Source organism: Sinocyclocheilus grahami, unplaced genomic scaffold (assembly GCF_001515645.1).
Source record: "Sinocyclocheilus grahami isolate Dianchi unplaced genomic scaffold, SAMN03320097.WGS_v1.1 scaffold47.1, whole genome shotgun sequence".
NCBI lineage: Eukaryota > Metazoa > Chordata > Actinopteri > Cypriniformes > Cyprinidae > Sinocyclocheilus > Sinocyclocheilus grahami.
In genome coordinates, this window is record NW_015505226.1 from 2481953 (window position 1) to 2503759 (window position 21807).

Here is a 21807-nt window from a genome sequence, read left to right on the forward strand (position 1 = left end):
ATCTTTCATGTATAATTGCTTATGATGATTATTCTGCAAGAGATGCAAGAAAATCAAATATTATCTTCAAAGCTGCTTCACAAATTTCAGAAACTATGGTCCATCATCTCCATCCCTAGCCTAATTTGCTACAAATACCAAAACCCATTTTACTAATTAACAAGAATGGACTTGCTTCAGGCTGTTTCCATGGCAACAATATTTCACAAGATCAACAACATCAAATGTTTTGCTCAGAGGAAGAAAAAAAAAAGTATAGCTGGAACTGAAAGAGATTCGATTGAAAGGTGAAAACATGGCTGGCCTTGTGGACCCAAAAAAGAATGCACACCAGGGGAGTGACCCCGTCTATTCAATGAACGAGGTTCAAGCGCTGTCTTGAACGGTGAGCTAGTGATACTGGAAATTAAAGGTTAGATAGTCTTTAGTAAGTTGGCTTTCCTCCTGATGAAGTACATGATGTGAATGACTGTCCTTGTGCAAGGACTTGAGCAAAATCTGAGAAAATTCATCTTGGCGTTTTGAGTAACTCAATTCAACAGCTCTCAGAGACTGGACACTTCTCTCAGACAACACTCATTAAAAGAGCTTTACACAGGCTGGTATTTGTTATTGCTGATAGGCTGTTACAAAGGACATAGCATGTTCATTAATCTTCTTTTGGAGGACTGTATACTTCATGCAGAACATAAAAAAACATTTTAGATTTGACCAACAAGCATCTCAAGTGTGTGTAATATGGTTTATTTTCCTTCCTTACTCTTAAATCTTTTGTAAAGATATTATACTTAAAGAAAAAGACACAGTAAGACTGGAAATATTATGTAGCTTATTACAGGCATGATGCACCTGCACATGAATTATTACTTTGTTTTATATTTATTCTTATATTAACAAACAGGACAGCTGAGAGTTAAAGGAAACTAGACAGAGAGAGCGGAAAGAAACCAGGACACAATTTGCAAAAAAAAAGTGTCAATTTGCTCATTGCTGACACAGAAATAATGGAAACTTTTAAATATTTCAACATTTTATATAATGTTTAAAGGGGTGGTTAATTGCGATTTCACTTTTTTAACATTAGTTAGTGTGTAATGTTGCTGTTTGAGCATAAACAACATCTGCAAAGTTATGAAGCTGGAAGATCAATGCAAACGGAGATATCTTTTAAAAGAGATGTCTTTTAAAATTCTGGCAGTTTAATGTCTACAAAAATGGCTGGTAGGGACTACAACAAGTTACTTCCCGGGTTCGTGATGTCACAAACCCAGATAAACCCCCCCTTGGGAAAAGGCAGCAAAGGGGGCGAGGCCATGCTGCGCTGCTTTAGAGAAGAGGAAGAGAAAACTAGAGGTGGACGTAAAAATCTATTCACATATGAATTGCGATTCTGTCTTCTAACCATTCTAATAGATTCACAGGTTTCAAAATCAATGTTCTAAAGCAGCGGTTCTTAATACTGTTCCTCGCTTTCCCCTGCTATGCACACGCTCTGCATCGCTCTGCATCTCTCTCTCTCTCTCTCTCTCTCTCTCTCATTCAGCTCACCTCCAACAATGAACTGTTACAATTATACACTTATTTTCACATAGTTATGAGAAGGGTTAAACATGGAAGCGCATGCGGTTGCTGTACTGTATTAAAGCTTTAATCAGGATAAAACCGTGTATTAAAAGCTAACATAAGCAGTAGCATTTACAAATAACAGCGTATCTAAAAGTATGAGACAACAACAAGCAAAAACATAGGCCTACCAATAAAAGCCGTGCTTGCACATGTTCTGCACGATCCTCTTCAATAATATCCTCTGCTTCTCAATCGGGTTCAAACTGATAAGCGATATTAACGATGCTGTTGTTTACAATACAACCGGAGCACATGCAGCTGAGGTGAGCGGCGGGATTAGACGCGCACTAAAGGCGGTTTAGCCAATCACAACACACTGGGCTAGCTAACCAATCAGAGCCCATCGCCTATTTCTGAGGGAGGGGCTTCATAAAAGCAGGAAATGATCAGCGTGTTTCTCAGAGAAGGGACAGAGCGGTGTGGAATAAAGGTAAATTATGTGAAAAATTATGCATTTTTTAAAAAAAACGAAGCATTAACATGTTAGACTGCACCCCATAAACACAATCAAGCCTAGAAAAAAAAAAACCTGAACCACCCCTTTAATATTTTATTATACACCATAACGTACATGGCAATACAATCTTTATGAAATTAATAAATAAATAATAATAATAAAAATAACGTGTGCAGTTGCCGTACTGTATTAAAGCTTTAATCAGGATAAAACTGTATATTAAAAGCTAACATAAGCAGTAGCATTTACAAATAACAGCGTATCTAAAAGTATGAGACAACAACAAGCAAAAACATAGGCCTACCAATAAAAGCCGTGCTTGCACATGTTCTGCACGATCCTCTTCAATAATATCCTCTGCTTCTCAATCGGGTTCAAACTGATAAGCGATATTAACGATGCTGTTGTTTACAATACAACCGGAGCACATGCAGCTGAGGTGAGCGGCGGGATTAGACGCGCACTAAAGGCGGTTTAGCCAATCACAACACACTGGGCTAGCTAACCAATCAGAGCCCATCGCCTATTTCTGAGGGAGGGGCTTCATAAAAGCAGGAAATGATCAGCGTGTTTCTCAGAGAAGGGACAGAGCGGTGTGGAATAAAGGTAAATTATGTGAAAAATTATGCATTTTTTAAAAAAAACGAAGCATTAACATGTTAGACTGCACCCCATAAACACAATCAAGCCTAGAAAAAAAAAAACCTGAACCACCCCTTTAATATTTTATTATACACCATAACGTACATGGCAATACAATCTTTATGAAATTAATAAATAAATAATAATAATAAAAATAACAAACAAACACTTTTCCAGGTTTTGAACCCCAGACTTTAAATGTTGTCTCAAACTTTTGGACCTGATTGTATGTAGCTTCGCACATCTCAATTGCAAGCACAGGTATCCATGGCTCCTAAATTCCTGAATTTAATTCATTTTGCACAAAACATTAATGGAGATTCCGTTTCAGGACAGTTTTTAAGAATAATTTGACTGCTTTTGAGTGATTTTGGGAGCTTTGTCTTTTATCAGGCAAATATACAAAAGAACAGCATGAAACCAGGGATCCAGCCATGTGTCACCCACGACTCATCAAATCATCACGACTTAAAAGTTGGAGTTCACCTTTCCCTGGTTGGGGGTCTCATACATAAATATGAGTGACAAGTCTACTCACCACTTCCATGACCTGAGCGCTCCACTGAGAGAGCAGCTGCAGACCCTGCAGAGCCAGCTCAAACAGCTTCCTGTATTCAGAGTCTGTCTTCTGACCCTCCTGACGCCCTGAGCCCGTCACTACCTGCAAAAATGAGAAAAGGAGGCAAGTAAACAAGATAACATAACGTCTAACACGACTACTATCATTAGAGAGAAAATGAGCAAATTAATGAACCACTGAAATCTCTTCACACAACCTAATGACAAACAAAACTCCAGGATCCCTGCCGCATCTACAGAAGCAGGGGCTGCAATCGAAATGAACAAACATGAGAGGAAATGCCAAAACCCATATATCTGTGCATTTGTTTCAGCAGTCCAAGACAGCACAAGACAAGCACTGCGTGTTAAAACCCCTGACATCTGACAACCAGGGCTGTGGAACGAACAAATTCCTTGCTGTTTCTCCTCATCACCGGGCTGCTGTCACTGATAGCGGACCAGTTGTCCTCTGGCTGCCATTACGTTCTCATTACAGTGCTGCTGCCATGTCTTAATTCAATCCCAGGCTGGCCTCCTCCCCTCACATTTCCATATTCTTCTGTAAGAATACAGCCCCTGTGGTTCTGAATGCAAATTTCAAGTTGCCGAGATTGAGCCTTGAACCCATTCAGCCAAGGAAAAGGGAATCATGTATGAAGCGCGAGCTGCTCGCCCTCCCATAGCTAATGAATATTGTTAAAAATCTACTCACATGAGCAAAAACAAACTCAACAAGTGCAACGTAATCCACTGTAGCTTCTGATTCTCATTAAGCTGTATGATTCCAAACATTAATGCACTTCTAAAAGAGATTTTTCAGCATCCACTATGCTGAGGCTTATTCAGTTTAATTAGCTATTTTTACCATAGTTACCACTAGAGCACTAGTAGAATATACCGTATGAACACTTTTTTTCCAGCAAGGATGCACAAAACTGATCAAAAGTGATGGTAAAGATTTTTACATTGCTACAAATAAATTATATTTTAAATAAATGCTGTTATTTTGAACTTTCTATTTATCAAAGAATCCTGGAAAAAGTCGATCACGAATTCCACAAAAATATTAACATTTTTTAATAACAAGAAATGTTACTTGAGCACAAAATTAGCATATCATAAAGATCTCTGAAGATCATGTGACTTACTGACGACTGGAGTAATGGCTGCTGAACATGTAGCTTTGCCATTGCAAGAATAAATTATATTCAAATAAAAACAGGTATTTTACAGTCTCAGCATAAGAGACACTAAAAAAAAAACCATTTGAAATATTTATCAATCAATGTGTCAATATATATGTCAATACTGCAGAACATTACTGCAGCCAAAATTTTGATTTAAATCCAATCCAAATAAGCAACAACTGCTTTAATGTGATGCTAAACAACAGAGGTCTTATGCTCAGAAATAGAAAGTCATTTGGCATATTAGGTAATAGACATTTCATCCCCCAACGTCATTGGCAGTATGCGTCAGTGCATGATGACTGGGGAGTCTGCACTGCATTTGTTTAGAAAGACAGCGAAGAAAAGAAAGTGTTCGCTTTTTTAAAAGCCTCTCACCTCACTGTTGCTGTAGCGAGCCAGCTCAGAAATGAAGCGCATGTGGTCTTCACGGATTTGAATCATCTGCTCGCAAATATTATACTGTGGGCTACTGCTTGCAGACGTGCACGACCACCTAGAGGATGGGGAGGCCAGGCAATTAAAAAAAAACATGGAAGGGTATAGTAAATAGAACAACATTTGGCTATTTTCACTGCATATTTCCAATGATGCTTTTGATCACCAAAAGCAATTTTTATTTTATTTTTTTTCAATCATTGCAGTGTATTGGAAAAGAGCAGCCAGTACATTATTAAAAATACCTTTAAAAAAGATAAAGTTTGGAAGGGTTATTTTGGGTTATCTACTCTTTAATTAAAGTAAGCTAAAACACATCTGCATATAGTGTTCACATTTAAGTATGGCATCCTACGACACCCACCTGGATTTGTTTTCCTCATAGTGAGCGCTGGTTTTGATATAGCGGGCCAACTCAATCTGCATGTCACCAAACAATGGCACTACCTGCAATTGCTGTAGGGGTAGGGCAGAATGGCAAATCAAATTAAAATGTGCCTTGGGCGATCCCAACAAAAGTGAAGAGACAGACTGTGGTTTACACCAGGTTTTAACATGCATCTCAAAAGCATTTCCATTTCTGAAGGTCAGAGATTTCATATTATCAAAAGCACACAGACCGACACACCTTGAAAAACTTGTCAATTTTCGTGAGGTTGATTCTCTTCTTGGCATCCAGTTTGTAGATGTGGCTGTTGGTTCCATCCATGAGATAAAGACCAAAGCCCATCACCTACAAGACACAGTCACACCAAACTATGGGAAAAACTTTGTGGGGAAAAAATCCTTAACAGTATATAGATTTTTACATAGTAATCTAGTTAGTAACAGTGACTGCTTGATTATGATACATAAATATCAAGATTTACATTTAACATGGTAAAAAGACTAAGAAAGATTAGCAAAAACATAATACTATCCTTACCTAGAAACACAGTGGCACTTTGTTCTACTTTTTTTTAAATTGTAAATGTATCGTTTAAAATTTTGGGATGAGTCTTTTTTTTTAAATAATTTTTTGCATTCAGAAAGTATTAATTTGATGTAAATACTTTTGCATTGTTATAAAAAAAAATGTAATAAATGCTGTTCTTTTCAAATTTCTATTCATCAAAGAATTCTGAAGAAAATGTCAAATGGTTCAAACTAAAATATTAAGCAGCAACTTTTAATATAGATATTTTTTTTTTTACTAAATTTGAGCTCTAAATCTGCATATTAGAATGATTTTTCTGAAGGATCATCTGACACTTAAAACTAGAGTAATGGCTGCAGAAAATTCAGCGTTGCCGTCACAGGACTAAATTAAATTTTAAAATACATTAAAATAAAAAACATTTTAAACTCTAATAATATTTCACAATATTGCTGTTTTTACTGTGTTTGTGAATAAATAAATGCAGCCTTGGTAAGCATAAGAGATTTTGTTCAAAAACATAAAAATATATGCTTACTTTGAGTAGCATGTGTTTCTCATTGGGGGTGAGGTACATCTTGTTTTCGTAGTAGTCCACACACAGGTTAACAATGTCTGCCAACAGCTCATCATATCCGCTAATCACCTCAAGCTGCTGCTGTAGGGACTGAAACACAGATGCTCGTCAATATCAGCAACTCATACACAGAACATGTCTAAAGCACTGCTGCATGTATTTGTGTTTATTATGCTGCTGTGTCCAGGGACTTGAAGTCAATTTAGTGAATTTCTGTTCAAGAGATGGTCTACATTAAACACAAATATGTCTTCACTACAGTTGCAAAACAAATCAACACTGTTTGTTTCTTTGGATACTTTAGTCAATACATTTTCTCAGTATTAAGTGTTAGTTTACAGATTATGGTGTGGTACCTGAGTTATCTTGTTATGGTTGGCCAGGAACATGGATAAGTTCTGAGATTCCTGAATGGAGGATGGCTCTGACATTTTCCTCAGGAACTGGGCAGCTCTGATGGACAGAGAGAAAAATATAAGCAAAGACGAGAAAGACTGACACAGAACATATCACAATTAAGCCAGCTCAAGCACTATATGTCACTATGACAAACAATTACGCATAATTCAGGCCAAATATATGTATTTGTTGGGATTCTTTTTTAAGAAAACAAAAATGTAATGACAAATACAGATATTGTCTGAAACTTATAAAAAATATGTTGCTTTTGTTTTTGTGGTGGGGACAGTGTAAATGTTGGCAGTAAGTCTGATCTACTGGCCAGCAGGGAAAAACAAAAAACAACTGTAATGTTGAGACCTAGAAAGAAAAACGCAATAAAAGACCGAAATATAGAGACAAGTGTCATGAGGTGGAAAACTGGATAGGTGGTTGACAAATTTGACATTTCATAAAGTGTGTTCAGCAAGTAGGCACACTGAAAATAAACTTAAATCTATGCAGATACACCAACTCACACGAACACCATGAAAGAAAGGGGTAAAAAAAACTAGACCGCTCCAGTGTCTTGATGACACATAGATGTGCAGCATCTCTGTTCCATTTACCATAACTTTATTTTGACACTGTGGACTCCTGTATGGTTATTTCAACAAGTGTAAGATAATGAGTATGCAGCTAATGAACAAGAATATATCACTAACAATATCCCACGACACTGCTTCAGCTTGGAAAATGGTGCAGACTTGAGCATTTTACAGTCACAGGCAAAATATATATATTTATGTGGTGTATCTGTATATGAACATATACACACCAATTATCAAATAGAGTTTGAAATGCAAGTTATTCATGTGATGGCATTGAATACAGATACATGTCAGATGATCCTTCAGAAATCATTCTAATATGCTGATTTGGTGCTCAAGAAACATTTCTTCTTATTATTATTAATGTTGGCATATTTGTGGAAACCATGATCGTTTTTTTCAGGATTCTTTGATGAACCGAAAGTTTAAAAGAACAGCATTAAATTGAAATCTTTTGTAACATTTTAAATATATTTACTGTCCGTTTTGACCAATTTAATGCATACTTGCTGAATAAAAGTATTAATTGGCTTTAAAAAATGTCTTACTGACAAATACAAAAATTTTCTGAGTTTGAAATGTCTGTTTAATGCCAATGAAGCACCAAAAAAGAGAGTATTCTACAGTGATAACGACTGAGCAGAAGAATCCAGATGTAGAATGACTGCCATCTACAGGATGCATGAATTAATGACAAGGCTAGATGCAAAACTGAGGCTCGCAGAAAGCAGTCTGTGGTTACCTCTTGTAGGCGGAGTGATCGTTTTTGACACTGCACTTCATGTTCTTAAGTTCGTCCAGCACGGCAAACATGTTGATGAACTTCCCCAGCGTGAGCAGATAGGCTTCAGACACAAAGTCCTTCCTCCGCTCGGCGTGACACAGTCGACGCACTTCCCCGCAGAAGCGATCTATTGCTGTCCTCTGAGAGTGAAGTAAAATGAGAGAGAAGCATTAGTGCATCTTACAACATCTTGTATTAAAATCTAGAAAATAGCGTTAATCTTTACCTGAAAGTACATGAAGTTCATTAGTTTAGTGACTTCAGGCTCAAGCACCTCCACTGTCTTCTCATAGATCTCCACCCTGTTAGGCTGTTCATTACATTTCACCTGAGAGAAGGACAGATGGAGAGGGTCAAAACAACAGACTCACAGGTGGTGCTGTAAGTTTTTTTGACTGGCTTTAGGCGTGACTAATTTACCTGAGGAATAGCTCTTGAACAGCTCCTCCAGGTATACAGCATCACGGCATACTCCTGTCCTTCCTCTAACATCTCATTCTGTAACACACAGCAAAAGTTCTCCATGAAATTATAATACACTGGTGCAAATGAAAGCACACAGACTTATTCTACATACAGTGGGGTCCAAAAGTCTGAGGCCACACTGAAAAATCTGGATTTTTCTTCTAAATAAAATACAGTATTAATTGATCAACTGATTGATTATATTTAAAAATGTTTAAAAACATTTCCTCAAAACATAGTTTTAGATTATAGCAATAATATTGTCAATTTTTTAGATACAGTTAAATTGTGACGCTAATTTAATATTCAACATTTTCAATTAAAAAAATTATTAAACAATACCTAAATAAGTAAATAATAATGCCAAATAAACAGATTTCTGCACTAGTGACCTCAGAATTTAAGCCCAATGTATTATTACTTTAAATGCAGATTCTACAATAAACCTTTATTTCATGTTGAATAAATTGCCAGAGAACAGATTAACCCACTTAATCTTAAGATCTTAACAACTTTCTAAAGAAACTTTGAAGAAAGTCTCCCCTAGAGTAACAAAAAAAAACTTTCACTTTTTCATAGACACACTGAGACTGTGTGTGTGTGTGTGTGTGTGTGTGTGTGTGTAGCCTCACACTACTTCCACACACACTCTTCATTTCCTCAATGATGTCAAACAGTCCCTCACAGCTATTACCTCTCACTAATAGAGCACACAGCAGTTCACATTCAATACAAAAACCATTCAGAGCGGCCCACTCCGCTTGGCCAGGCTGCTCAAATAAGCATGGTAAATGTGGACAATGAGAGAGTCTAATGGGCCCTCTTAAATCCATTCAAGCCCCTGACAGACTCCTTTAGTAGGACTTCCAGAGGGCTGGCTTGATGGACTGGTTCGGACAGTCAAGGTCAGCTTAACGGAGCTGTGACAGAGTCGAGGTTTGGTGATTTAAAGAAGGTTAGCTAGTGAAGATAGAGTTGAATAATTGCCTGTTTGTGTGGAAATGTTAAGATCTTACCATGCTGGAGTGGACGGTGGCCTGCTCGATGTAACGTGCGATGCCTGTCACAAAAGCATTGCGGTCCTCAAAGTTGGTGTTGAAGTTGGGCTAAGGGTCGTAAAAAGAAAAAGTCTGGTTATGCAAGCACTCTTTGGTACATCTTGTATTTTGGGTTTATATGTTTTAAAATACACTGAAGATCTAGGTCAGTTGCTCTCAGGTCAGTTGTTACCTGGTAAATGAGGGAGGAGGGCAGAGGCTCAATGCAGGGCTGCTGATCTGGTAACGGCAGCTCCTCCAGCAGATCCACATTGGACAGAGCATCTTCCAGAGTCACTGTGGACGCCATCTCTCTAGAAGAAAACACATAAAACACATTTGAGGTAACTGGCTATGTTCAGGATAACATACTACTAGTACTATGAACAAAATATGCATGTGTGTCAGAATGTGCAGTATTTAACAGAGCATCTAGCAGGAATACTGTATATTTCAGAATGCAACACACTTGACCTTCCACTTCAAAAGTGATGAATGAATCAGAACAATACCACTCACAAGTTTTGCTTGACTTAATAGTGGATCATACGGTCAAAGATGTTTAATATTTTAAAGGTGAGTCAAAGCAGCAAAATAACCTTTTTTTTTTATATGACAACTGAAAACCATTCAGTGGTGCTACTGTTTGAAGCACTTATTATTGCATACTTTTTCTTTTTTTTACATTACATTACATTTCTTTAGTTAAGAAAATAATTATTCAGCGGGCATGCATTAAATGGATCAAAAGTGACAGTAAAGACTTTTATAAAAATAATTGCTACTTTCTATTCTTTAAAAATTCCTGAAAATAATGTCTCATGGTTTCCACAGAAATATTAATCAGCACAACGGTTTTCTACATTGATAATAGTACATGTCTTTGGAGCATCAAATCAGCGTATTAGAATGAAGAATGATGGTCACTGAAGACTGGAGAAATGGCTGCTGAAAATTCAGTGTTGCAAATACAGCAATAAATTACATTTAAAATATATAGGCTAATATAATAGAATACATATATAGTATCTCACAGAAGTGAGTACACCCCTCACATTTTTGTAAATATTTTATTATATCTTTTCATGTGACAACACTGAAGAAATGACACTTTGCTTCAATGTAAAGGAGTGAGTGTACAGCTTGTAAATTTGCTGTCCCCTCAAAATAACTCAACACACAGCCATTAATGTCTAAACCGCTGGCCACAAAAGTGAGTACACCCCTAAGTGAAAATGTCCAAATTGGGCCCAATTAGCCATTTTCTCTCCCCGGTGTCATGTGACTCATTAGTGTTACAAGGTCTCAGGTGTGAATGGGGAGCAGGTGTGTTAAATTTGGTGTTATAGCTCTCACTCTCTCATACTGGTCACTGGACGTTCAACATGGCACCTCATGGCAAAGAACTCTCAGAGGATCTGAAAAAAAAAGAATTCAAAAGTATTCTCGTCGCTTCATAACGTTACGTTTGAACCACTGATGGCAGATGGACTATTCTGATGATGTCTTTAATACTTTTCTGGGCCTTGACGGTGTAATTTACTTGGCAGGCAATGGGACAGTAACAAGCCTCCCAGTTTTCATCCAAAATATCTTAAATTGTGTTCTGAAGACGAGCGAAGCTTTTACGGGTTTGGAACGATATGGGGGCAAGTGATTAATGACAAAATTTTCATTTTGGGGTGGAGTATCCCTTTAAATTGTAATAATAATTCACAAATAAATGCAACCTTGGTGAGCAAAATAGACTTTTCAAAAACATATAAAAATTGTAGCGACACCAAACTTTAATACTACCAGTGTATACTAGTTTCATATTCCCCCAATCAAACTTTAGGCACAGCTACTCATTACTGTTGCACCATTTTATAATAATATTCATATCAATAAGTAAGATTAGTCTTCAGAAATCTCCTCCAAGATGCTCTGTACAAAACACAGCTGCCACTCAACAGTTTTGATTTCAATATGGCAAGCATCAATACGAATTAAGTAAATGTTTGGAAACCATGGCAACAGAGCAAAAGCAACTAAGCAAGTAAGAGGTTTCCTAGTTGACAGGAAAACATAAAACCTCAAAACAACTGAAAAACTCTCCCTTCTCGATGCAACTGGGCAACTTTTTCACACCTCAGTGTTGACTGTCAGAATGAAAGTGCCCTCCTCCTTCCTCTCTTACCCTTGTGGGGTAAAACCTCATACCATGTCCTAATCTGGCACAATGCAAAAAAAAAAACACCTCTTCCCTGTATAGAGGCATTTATGCTGACAGTGATTAAACTGCTAGAAATTCCCAACTAATATTACATTGAAAATACTGTGATTTTTGTGAAATCTCACTGGTCCAGAACCTGTTCATTAAACAAACATCCTCTGATGGGCTGTGTGTGTCATGTTTTGCAGCAGTTTCACATTTAGCATGGAAAGACAAATTGCTTGTTGCTGAAACTGGTAATGGCCACAAATACACAGCAGTGGCTGACAGACAATTAAAGAACATCAAAAGAGGAAACATGATGCAGGCCAGAGGACACTTCAGGTAATAACACACTTCAGGTAATAACATGTAGGGCTGTGCAAAAAAATCGAATGCGATTTTCATGCGCATCTCGTCAGTAAAGTCGCTCCTGTGATTAGTAGTAAATCTCCAGCACGTGCTATAAGATGGAGCGGCATTTACTACACAGAGCCGTAGTTCACGGACAAGCTACACAAAATCGCATTCAAAATCAGCAATGAATCGCCTGCGATTTTCAATGAGATTTTGTGTAGCTTGTCAGTGATCTACGGTTCTGTGTAGTAAATGCTGCTCCATCTGAAAGCACGTGCTGGAGATTTACTACTAATCACCAGAAGCGGCTTTACCTACGAGATTTGCATGAAAATCGCATTAGATTTTTTTGCCCAGCCCTAATAACATGTACCTTTAATGTACTAATATGCAGTTAACTTTTTAGAGGTAAATAATTTCCCTGCCCCAGTGACAGCTTTTGTACCTTTTTTTAATCAATAATTATAATTTGCCATAATGCAGCTCTAACAGAACATAACAAACCCAAACAGAAATGCATATAGATCTCAACAATCTGATCTTTGACAGTGAACGGAGATCTGCAAAAATAAAAGTGATGTAACTCAGAACTGCCATCAAAGAATTGCTATGCCCTTAGTGTGTAGGAATGTACAGTATGAGCTGGTGATGTAACTGCAGCTGCTATTATTTCCTAAGGCATGCTACACCCACTTCTGGCAGCTTCATTATTAAACCCATATTATGAATATTCATAAATGAACAGCTAATCCATGCAGGACGCAACCAAACTGAACAATCTACTGTCCCTTAAATTTCCAAAACAATGCACTATTTTTTTAAGTTTAACACAGCATGAAACCATAAAGGTCAGTATCTTTCATCGAAAAGGAAGTGGGTAAGAGGTTGTGAACAACAAAACATGACAGTTCAATATCGTGATTTTATTTGCGTGTGAAAATTGAACAAATACTGCTGCTGATGGCATTGTCTAGCACATTTCACTCTAGGTTCACTTGCTTCAAATATAATGCAAATGATCATAATACATAAATCCAATTTTGGGGATTAAACAACCTCTCTTAATTGCTGTGAGGCAAAAAGGAAGTTGTTTTGAGTAAGCTGAACATTGTTCCTCTTTAATACTGTAGTATTTCCCGATATCGTTCATCAGACCACTGCAGTTAAAAGCATTGCAATGATGTTTAGAGACCACAATCATTCCACAGCCTCGTCATGTCGCTAAAGTTCTGCACACCTGAATATTACTCTATGGGGCAGGTCATGATCAAGCACAGTCATACAAATGGGAACAGAATTAGAGAATTAGAAAACTTGCTAAAACATTTGGCCTGTAATTCTCTATCTGTTCTTTTGGATGGCCAAATTTAGGGCGGAAATACCAAAATGCGGAAGTTCAATCTGTAGTTAAAAAAAAAAAGCCCTGAATCTGTCAAAAGATGACAAAAAAAAATTGCATTTTGAGTCATCTTCATTTACATATAATACAGATATGCAAAATATGCTAACTTTAAGTATAGGAACTTGCTTCATTTTAAGAAGGACATCACTGAAAGCATGTCATTTGTTCATGAATTGGATTACACTGGTTGTGCCACACATTTTTGATTCACTTTAATCAACCAGCTCCTAAAGAGTTATTTGTTCATGAATCAAACTAAACTGGATGCATTGTATACTTTTGATTCCATTATAAGGTAGTTGAGGTGGGCGATATAACCAAAATCTTATGTCATGGTATGAGAAATTTTATTTCACGATAATAATATGTACCTCAATATAGCTATTTTTATTTAATTTTTTAATTAAAATTAAGGAAAAGAAGCAAATTACAAGCACAACAGAACAAATAAATATGAAAAACTTTTAATTTATTCAGCTACAGTAGGATAGGATTATTTAACATGCAGTAAGAAATATTACAGAAATTGAATAAAGTGTATAAATAAAACACTGCATAATCTTCACTGTATCAATCAAACATGATTAACATTAATAATGACAGACAGCAGCAGGTAAATAAGGCTGTTGTCCCTTTAAGACCGACTGCACGGATCCAATATACTGAAACACATCCGGTTTTCACCCAACTGTTTTACATTTATTTAACAAATAACAGACTGTGTTTACTTGAATACTCCACACAACAGGTATTATGACATAACTGTGTGCGTATTTGACCACTCAAGCACAATAAAGCACAAATCTGTTTTCACGATCGGGATCACATGCTGTCTGAGAGGGGCTTTCAGTGCACGCTCTTTGGCTGAGAGTCAGTCAGCGCGAGCACCGCATTGAGTTCTTTTTCACTGCTTATTGCACTTAACTCTACCAAGTGCATCCCACTCTTTATTTTCTCATTCATGCATGTTTCCTTATCACTCAAAAGGTGTATGATATGTAGATATATTTGCATACCGCGAAATACACAAAATAGCAAAATCCCTAACCGTAGACACTTTATGTCGCGGTAACGATATATGCCGTAATATTGCCCAGCCCTATTATAAGGTGCTGATTCCCAATAATCCCTTATCTATGAATCGTACTAAACTGGCTGAATGTTTGTATTTGCATGCAGCCCACTATTATTTTGAAGTACACTGTCTTTGTTTCATCACTTTTAATTTTTAATTTTAACTAACAAATTTGGCTTGTCACCCTGATGTCAGATGAACTCGGTGCTTCTTGGTCAGAATAAGCTGTAAAGTGAATCAGGCTTAATGCCAATTGTGACTACACAAGACTGCTAAACCAATTCAACAATAAAACACATTGGATGTTGAACTTGGACGTCACTTGACATTGGACTGTCTGTCCCCAGTTTGAAAGGCAGGGTGGAGATAAGACACTGATTCTGAGCATATGCATGAATCACAACCAGAAATACAAGAAAAACACTCAAGCTACTCTCTAGTCACACAGTCCTATGAAAATCTAAAAATATCAAAACCAACATAAAACATCCAGGCCAAACATTCCCTGAGACTCACTGTGCCATCTTCAGTGTGACTCCCCATATGCCCTGGTCTGTCTGTCTGCCCTGAGCTCTTTTACTCTACGTCCACTAAGTCAGTATTAAAGTACACTGACTCTCTTACACGCTAAGAAGAAGATTTCCACCTGTGTTGATAGATATTTATGGACCATGCCAAAACATGACCTTATCTCCAGCAGCACGCAGGATGAAAAAAGGCATATTTCGCACCACATGTTCTCTGTAGATTTAACACCTGCTGCACAGTGTCTTCCTCCCCGAAATGTTCACATCTTCACACACACATTTTCCTCTCGTGGCAGCAGAGGTGGTGGCACATGTACAAAAACTTCACAACATGCAGCATACCCTGGTGTGCTCTCTCACTGAAAATACACAAACTTTGACACGTGCTGCTTTCACCACTCACTCGGCACTCATTTCGGAAAAATGCACACACTCAATTTGAATGTCATATGATGAACAGCATATTCTGCTGCATTACACAAAATTTTTTTTAAAGTATATCAAAGTAAACTTGTGATTTCCTGCCACCAACTGTATCTGGTTGGACCTTTCAAGCCTAAAGATGCCTTCCACCATCACCAGCATTCGTGTATGATTGTTGCATTTCACCTCCTAGAAGCAGTAACACAGAACTTTCAAATCTGTCATGATGCAGTCCTCCGCTTATTCACCATGGCAAAACTACTGAATAATGAACATATCAAATTTTTCTGAATCATAAAACCCACTCAAGCTGCCACATAGGAACAAATGTCTTCCTAAAGCATCATTATCAGAATCTCAAAAGGGTGTGGGCTGATAAATGGCCTGCCTGAACTTCCAACAATCCCACTGACCTCCAGCAAATGAAGATATTTCCACTTTCTTTTCTCTCTTTAAAGGGGTCATATGATGCTGCTAAAAAGAACATTATTTTGAAATAAAAGCCTATCCGGCGATCCACAGCGCAAAGTTGTAGTATTTCCTCAGCAACCAGCACGGATCAGCTCCAGGCATGACGAAGCAGATATCGTCCTCTTTTGGAAGGACAAACAAAGTAGCTTCGCTTTCACAAACGAATCACACAGTGCCTTCATGACATGGCAGCAGCAACAACAATACTACAGCGAGAATAAAAGTTACGCCTTCTTTCTTTGCGTGAACATTTGGGCGGCGTTATGCAAATCTTCCCACATAGTGACGTAGGTATGTGGGGGCGTGTTAGAATGAGCCATTTTAGGTAGGCGTGGTTGGCTCATAACGTTCATAAAGAATATCTCTTTGGATTTGAGACTTTAGTCTTTGCAACTTTACAGATCTTCTTTATGCACCAAGAGCTTGTAACACTCCAAAGAGAAAGGAAAAATTGAAATATCATCATATGACCCCTTTAAGTCATTTTCAGTCCAAAAAAGAAGAGGATTAAAGACCAACACAATAGAATTGTTTTACAGACATAGACTAAGCGTAGTTCTATCTAGACTAAAGGGATTTTCGATGGAAAACCACTCCTGACAGAGCGGTTTAATCCATGTTTAGTCTTAATCTGCATTGAAGAAACAAATTGACAGGGTTTTAGAAGACAACCTTAATCTTAAAATGCCATGCAGAATAGCAACATCAAACATATGTAAGGAATATATTATATATGTAATCCATTGTAGGAAATAAATTTATGAATCAAATATTTCCTTTTATTAAAGGGCAATATTTGCATATACTTGAATTCATTATCGGGGCATTTTTTCCTTAAAACATACTTTTCACCGTCACCAAATACTTTATATTATTTTCACATTCAACAACAGTTTAAAAGCCAACAACTTCAGATAGAGGTGTCAAACCAATATTTTAAGCCCCATATTTAATACATCTGGGACATTTTGCCCCAAAAAGATGTGCAAGATAGATAGATAGATAGATAGATAGATAGATAGATAGATAGATAGATAGATAGATGCAAGCACACAAAAAATAACTACATTACTTACTACATTGCTATTATATACTACAAACACTACTCAACCCTCTACGCACACCTTGGCAATATAATCGCCATTGGCCCCTCACAGAAAACTTTCTGCATTTTTACAATTTCAAAAGTAAAAAAAAACATTGTTTACTTTATTTTTTAACAGTTTTACAAATGAGGACATCCACAAATTGAGGTTTTTGCCGATTTTGTCAGGTTTTGCTCACTTTTGGGTACAAATTTGTCCCCAAAATATGGTTAAGGCGGCACACACACACACACGATTCCACCCAATCAGCTTATCTTTGTCAAATGGAACAGCTTCTTAAATAACTGAATGTGCACTCTTAACTTCAGCAATCAAGCATTATATTATGATATTATGATAATTAAGCACTATTTAATGATAGAACTAGTGATTAGAACTAAAACTTGGTCTTTGTAAAATGGAACCGCTTCTTAAATAACTGAATATGCACTCTTAACTTCAGCCAATCAAGCATTATATTATGATATTATGATAATTAAGCACTATTTAATGATAGAACTAGTGATTAGAACTAAAACTTGGTAACCATGAATGAATGCATATTTGTCATTTTAACTGAACTTGGGACTGGTGGTGGTGTTTAAGATTATGTTGATCATAGGTAATAGTAATTATTATTAAAATATACTGCCCACTGCCGATACACCGGCATATCTTCTGCTTGTTCTTAAAAGTTGAATAATTCTAAATGAACTCTGTTATTTTGACAGGAAAATACAACAAAGAATATGGTTTACATGTAGCGCGTCGATTCAGCGTGGTATGCAAGACTCTCGCTCTCTCTCTTTGCATGTATGAGAAACACAGCGCTATCAGTAAAGCGACGGCGAGTCGTGCGCCTTCACACTAGTTTACGGTACGTCAAATACAGGTGCGCTGCATGCTACATACTGCGCATCCATTGAGTACATGACATGATCCATTGAGCGCATCCAAATAGTACAGATCGCTTGACGGAGAGCGAAACTCTCAAGCGCTCAGTCAGCGTGTTTATCGAGTGAAAATCTGTGTTGAACGCCTCTCACACACATACTGGCGTGTAAAATCTAAGAATTTATTCGCCCAGGGTAAGATTTAGTTGCATGTGCGAGTGATTTACTCGCAATGTAGAAGGTTGCTACTATTCAGTAAATCCATACAAATGTCCAGTAGTGTAATGTAACAAAGTAATAATACTTCGTTACAGTACTTAAAGGGGTCATATGATGCAATTTAAATTTTTCCTTTCTCTTTGGAGTGTTACAAGCTCTTGGTGGATAAAGAAGATCTGTAAAGTTGCAAAGACTAAAGTCTCAAATCCAAAGAGATATTCTTTATAAAAGTTAAGAGTCAACCAAAACGGCTCGTTCTAAAACGCCCCCACATATCTACGTCATGATGTGGGAAGTATTGCATAACGCCGCCCAAATGTTCACGCAAAGAAGGCGTAACTTTTATTCTCGCTGTTGCCGCCGCCATGTCGTGGAGTCACTGTGGGTTTCATTGTGAAAGCGAAACTTTGTTTGGCCTTCCAAAAGAGGACACAACTAGAAATCAGTGGTTAAGTTGTATTTACAACACTGTTCCAGAACAGTTCAACCCAAATATTCAGATGTGTGCTGCGCATTTTATGGAGGATGAGGACTGTTTCCTGAACCTGCAGACTAGCCTACAATGCGTCTGTGCTCAAAGGCTGTTTCTATCAAGTGGGGCAGTTCCAACTTTGCAAGGACAGTCTGGCGCTTCTGACTCACAGCCTGTAAGTAAGTTTTTTTATATTTAAATAATTTACGAGTTTTGAGCAGTGTAGAGTAGGCTTGTTGTTTGTTTTTTCTCCGATCACAAATGCAGACATGGTTTTATGTTTACGGGGCGCGATACGCAACGCAACGCGTAAAAAGACAGTATAAGTCATTATAATCAGTCCCCACTACCGTGTGGAGCGCTAGTGAGACTCCTACACTTGTCTTTGATTTGTAAAATGTCCCGCGACTGGTTCGTTGAACCAATGGGATCACTCGGGGTCCTAAGCGGACCTGATTTCGAGGGGGGACTCGATTTCTCATGACACCTTCTCCCAGCAGGACGAGACTCATGCCTTGTCCAAATACCCACACTTGCGGTCTTAGCCACTTGAGAGCGCATGCACGCGGCAGGAAGTAAGTGCGCAAGACTGTCCCAGATCTTAAAAATGCCAGAGCGCAGTGCCCTTAACACACACTAAATCCACACTATCTCGAATACCGCTCCGGAGCAGTATTCGAGGCTTAGTGTATCCCATCATGCATCATGTTGTGGAAATAAATCGTGAGACTTTTTGCCGAGATCTCGTGAGAGGTCACGGAAACCTTTTCAATGTATGTGAAATATTGATGATAATTAGATATTACATATAATTTGGTAGTCATTTGCAAATGAGCAGTGGTGATAATTATTTTGTACAACATTTGCAACTGCTTTTTATCACTAGAAGCACCACAAAATTAAATAGTGTAATCTGTTATAGGGACTACTGAACAGACATTTAGAAGTTGATTTTAAAATGCAAAGTATTGAAAATAAAAATAAACCTCTGTAAACACTTGCATTTTTACAACACTATAAGTGTGTCCCATCAGGTAATGAAAAGTTCGACACACACTTGTGGTCTTTCATGCTCACTTGAATACTTGGACCAAATACAGGAAATACGTCATATAAGTAGTCAAGTGGTCAAGTGCAAAGACCGCAAGTGTGGGTATTTGGACAAGGCATGAGTCTCGTCCTGCTGGGAGAAGGTGTCATGAGAAATCGAGTCCCCCCTCGAAATCAGGTCCGCTTAGGACCCCGAGTGATCCCATTGGTTCAACGAACCAGTCGCGGGACATTTTACAAATCAAAGACAAGTGTAGGAGTCTCACTAGCGCTCCACACGGGTGTTCTCCGTCTTTTTTTCTGACAGTTTGCGAGAGAGGGGGTGTGATGTCGACCTGCGAATGAAGACACAATGGCTGGATTGCGTTTACATTACACTGAGATCCGAACACAATGCGTCCTCGACTACCTCTGGAGCAGGACACGCTGATCGGATAACATTCCGATCAGAAGCGCGTTTACACTTGTATTTTCAATGTGTATGTGGACAACATCCGGATACAGGTCGCATGTTAATGCCAAGTGTAAACGCAGCCAGTGACTTATTAAAACATCCCTGAATGAATCAACATTTTTGAATGAATCGATTTAATCTCAATGACTCGCTGGTTAACAGTGACTTGCCGCCACCTACTGGCGGCTTTAATTTCACATTTCAAGTATCTTTTTCTTGTTTTAAATCTTTTCAAATATCAATATTCAACGTTTTATGTTTAAAACAAAGCATTATTTATGCATTTGTAATAACTACTGGTTAAATGCATCCATCTCCTCTCTGAGCTGCATTAAACAGTCTGTGAAAATAAAATCTAATCTAAATGATGCAGATCGGATGCTGATTCCATAAATGCAAAAATGGTTTTCTTATATTGGAATGAAAGAGTTCAAACTGAACACAATCTTGCTGCTCAAACTGTGTATAGAACAATATATATATATATATATATATATATATATATATATGCTTCTTTACCTTTTGAATTTGCTTGTACTTTCAATACTTTTGTATGTTAAATATTAAAAAAGATATACTTTTCATACTTAAGTACAATAAATATCACACTTTAAAACTTTTACTCAAGTAATATTTAAACGGCGACTTCAACTTCTACCAAAGTCATTTTCTGGTAAGATATCTGTACTTTTACTTAAGTGTGGATTTCAAGTACTTTATCCACCACTGCGTGTCACCCCAACTACGCGACATAACGCGCACACATTATGAAGCGTTCTGTCGCGTTTGCAGTTCAGACAGCTTGGTTTATTTTATATGAAGTGCACGTAGTACACCCCATACACGTAGTACACCCCATACACGTAGTACACCCCATAATTTTAAAGGTCGTTCTACTTTGTCGCGTCGCGTGTAGGCCCACCTCACCCACGACATAAAACTTCAATCAACTCAAAGGAATTCAACCCAACAATACCTTTCCATTCTGTCTTGCACATACTGAAACATAAACACATATTATAACAAAACTACGGTTTGACTGACCAACTACAGAGAAAGCGGTTGAAAAAAGACAACACCCAGGATGAAAGTAAGTCAAAACTCCGCTCTACCCACCCTTACTTGAATTTTCCAGGACAAACAATCCGCTTCAACTATTCATTCATGCATTTTCCGATGTGGTTTCCAGTTCTGAAGTGGCTGAGAGGATGACGGTAACTCGTAAATTGTTTTTTGGTGGTTAATCTGAGGTGGTTTGGAGTATCTGAGGGAGTTTGCGGAGGAATCCTGCTCGCGGTGAGTGTTGTCGCAGGCGCAGCTCAGGCTGGAAGTTCCTGTTGCGCTCTACAGGGAAATTCAACAGGAAACTCCAGCGCCGCAGTGCGGCACACTTCCAGCAGGGGGCGTTCAGGATCACAGCCCTACTAAACGTCCGTGAGTGCAGAAGCAGGAAGTTTGAACTGTGAAATGTTAGTTTTATCATGTGGAATCTAGAGTGAAATGTAA

The 21807-nt window shown here is 37.8% G+C and overlaps 1 protein-coding gene across 1 annotated transcript in view; it reads right to left on the reverse strand.

Moving 5' to 3' along the window:
• Nucleotides 1–21711, reverse strand: part of LOC107582807 (cytoplasmic FMR1-interacting protein 1 homolog) — a 34059-nt gene extending 12348 nt beyond the window's left edge. The window contains exons 1-12 of the mRNA XM_016268828.1: nucleotides 21418–21711; nucleotides 9873–9993; nucleotides 9659–9748; nucleotides 8598–8675; nucleotides 8404–8505; nucleotides 8136–8317; nucleotides 6761–6857; nucleotides 6366–6494; nucleotides 5540–5644; nucleotides 5276–5367; nucleotides 4852–4969; nucleotides 3264–3386 (exon numbers count right to left, since the gene is read on the reverse strand). Of these exons, the coding sequence (XP_016124314.1) occupies nucleotides 3264–3386; nucleotides 4852–4969; nucleotides 5276–5367; nucleotides 5540–5644; nucleotides 6366–6494; nucleotides 6761–6857; nucleotides 8136–8317; nucleotides 8404–8505; nucleotides 8598–8675; nucleotides 9659–9748; nucleotides 9873–9989 (1233 nt within the window). The 5' untranslated portion in view covers nucleotides 9990–9993; nucleotides 21418–21711. The remainder of the gene's footprint in view (nucleotides 1–3263; nucleotides 3387–4851; nucleotides 4970–5275; nucleotides 5368–5539; nucleotides 5645–6365; nucleotides 6495–6760; nucleotides 6858–8135; nucleotides 8318–8403; nucleotides 8506–8597; nucleotides 8676–9658; nucleotides 9749–9872; nucleotides 9994–21417) is intronic.
• Between the last annotated feature and the right edge of the window lie 96 nt (nucleotides 21712–21807).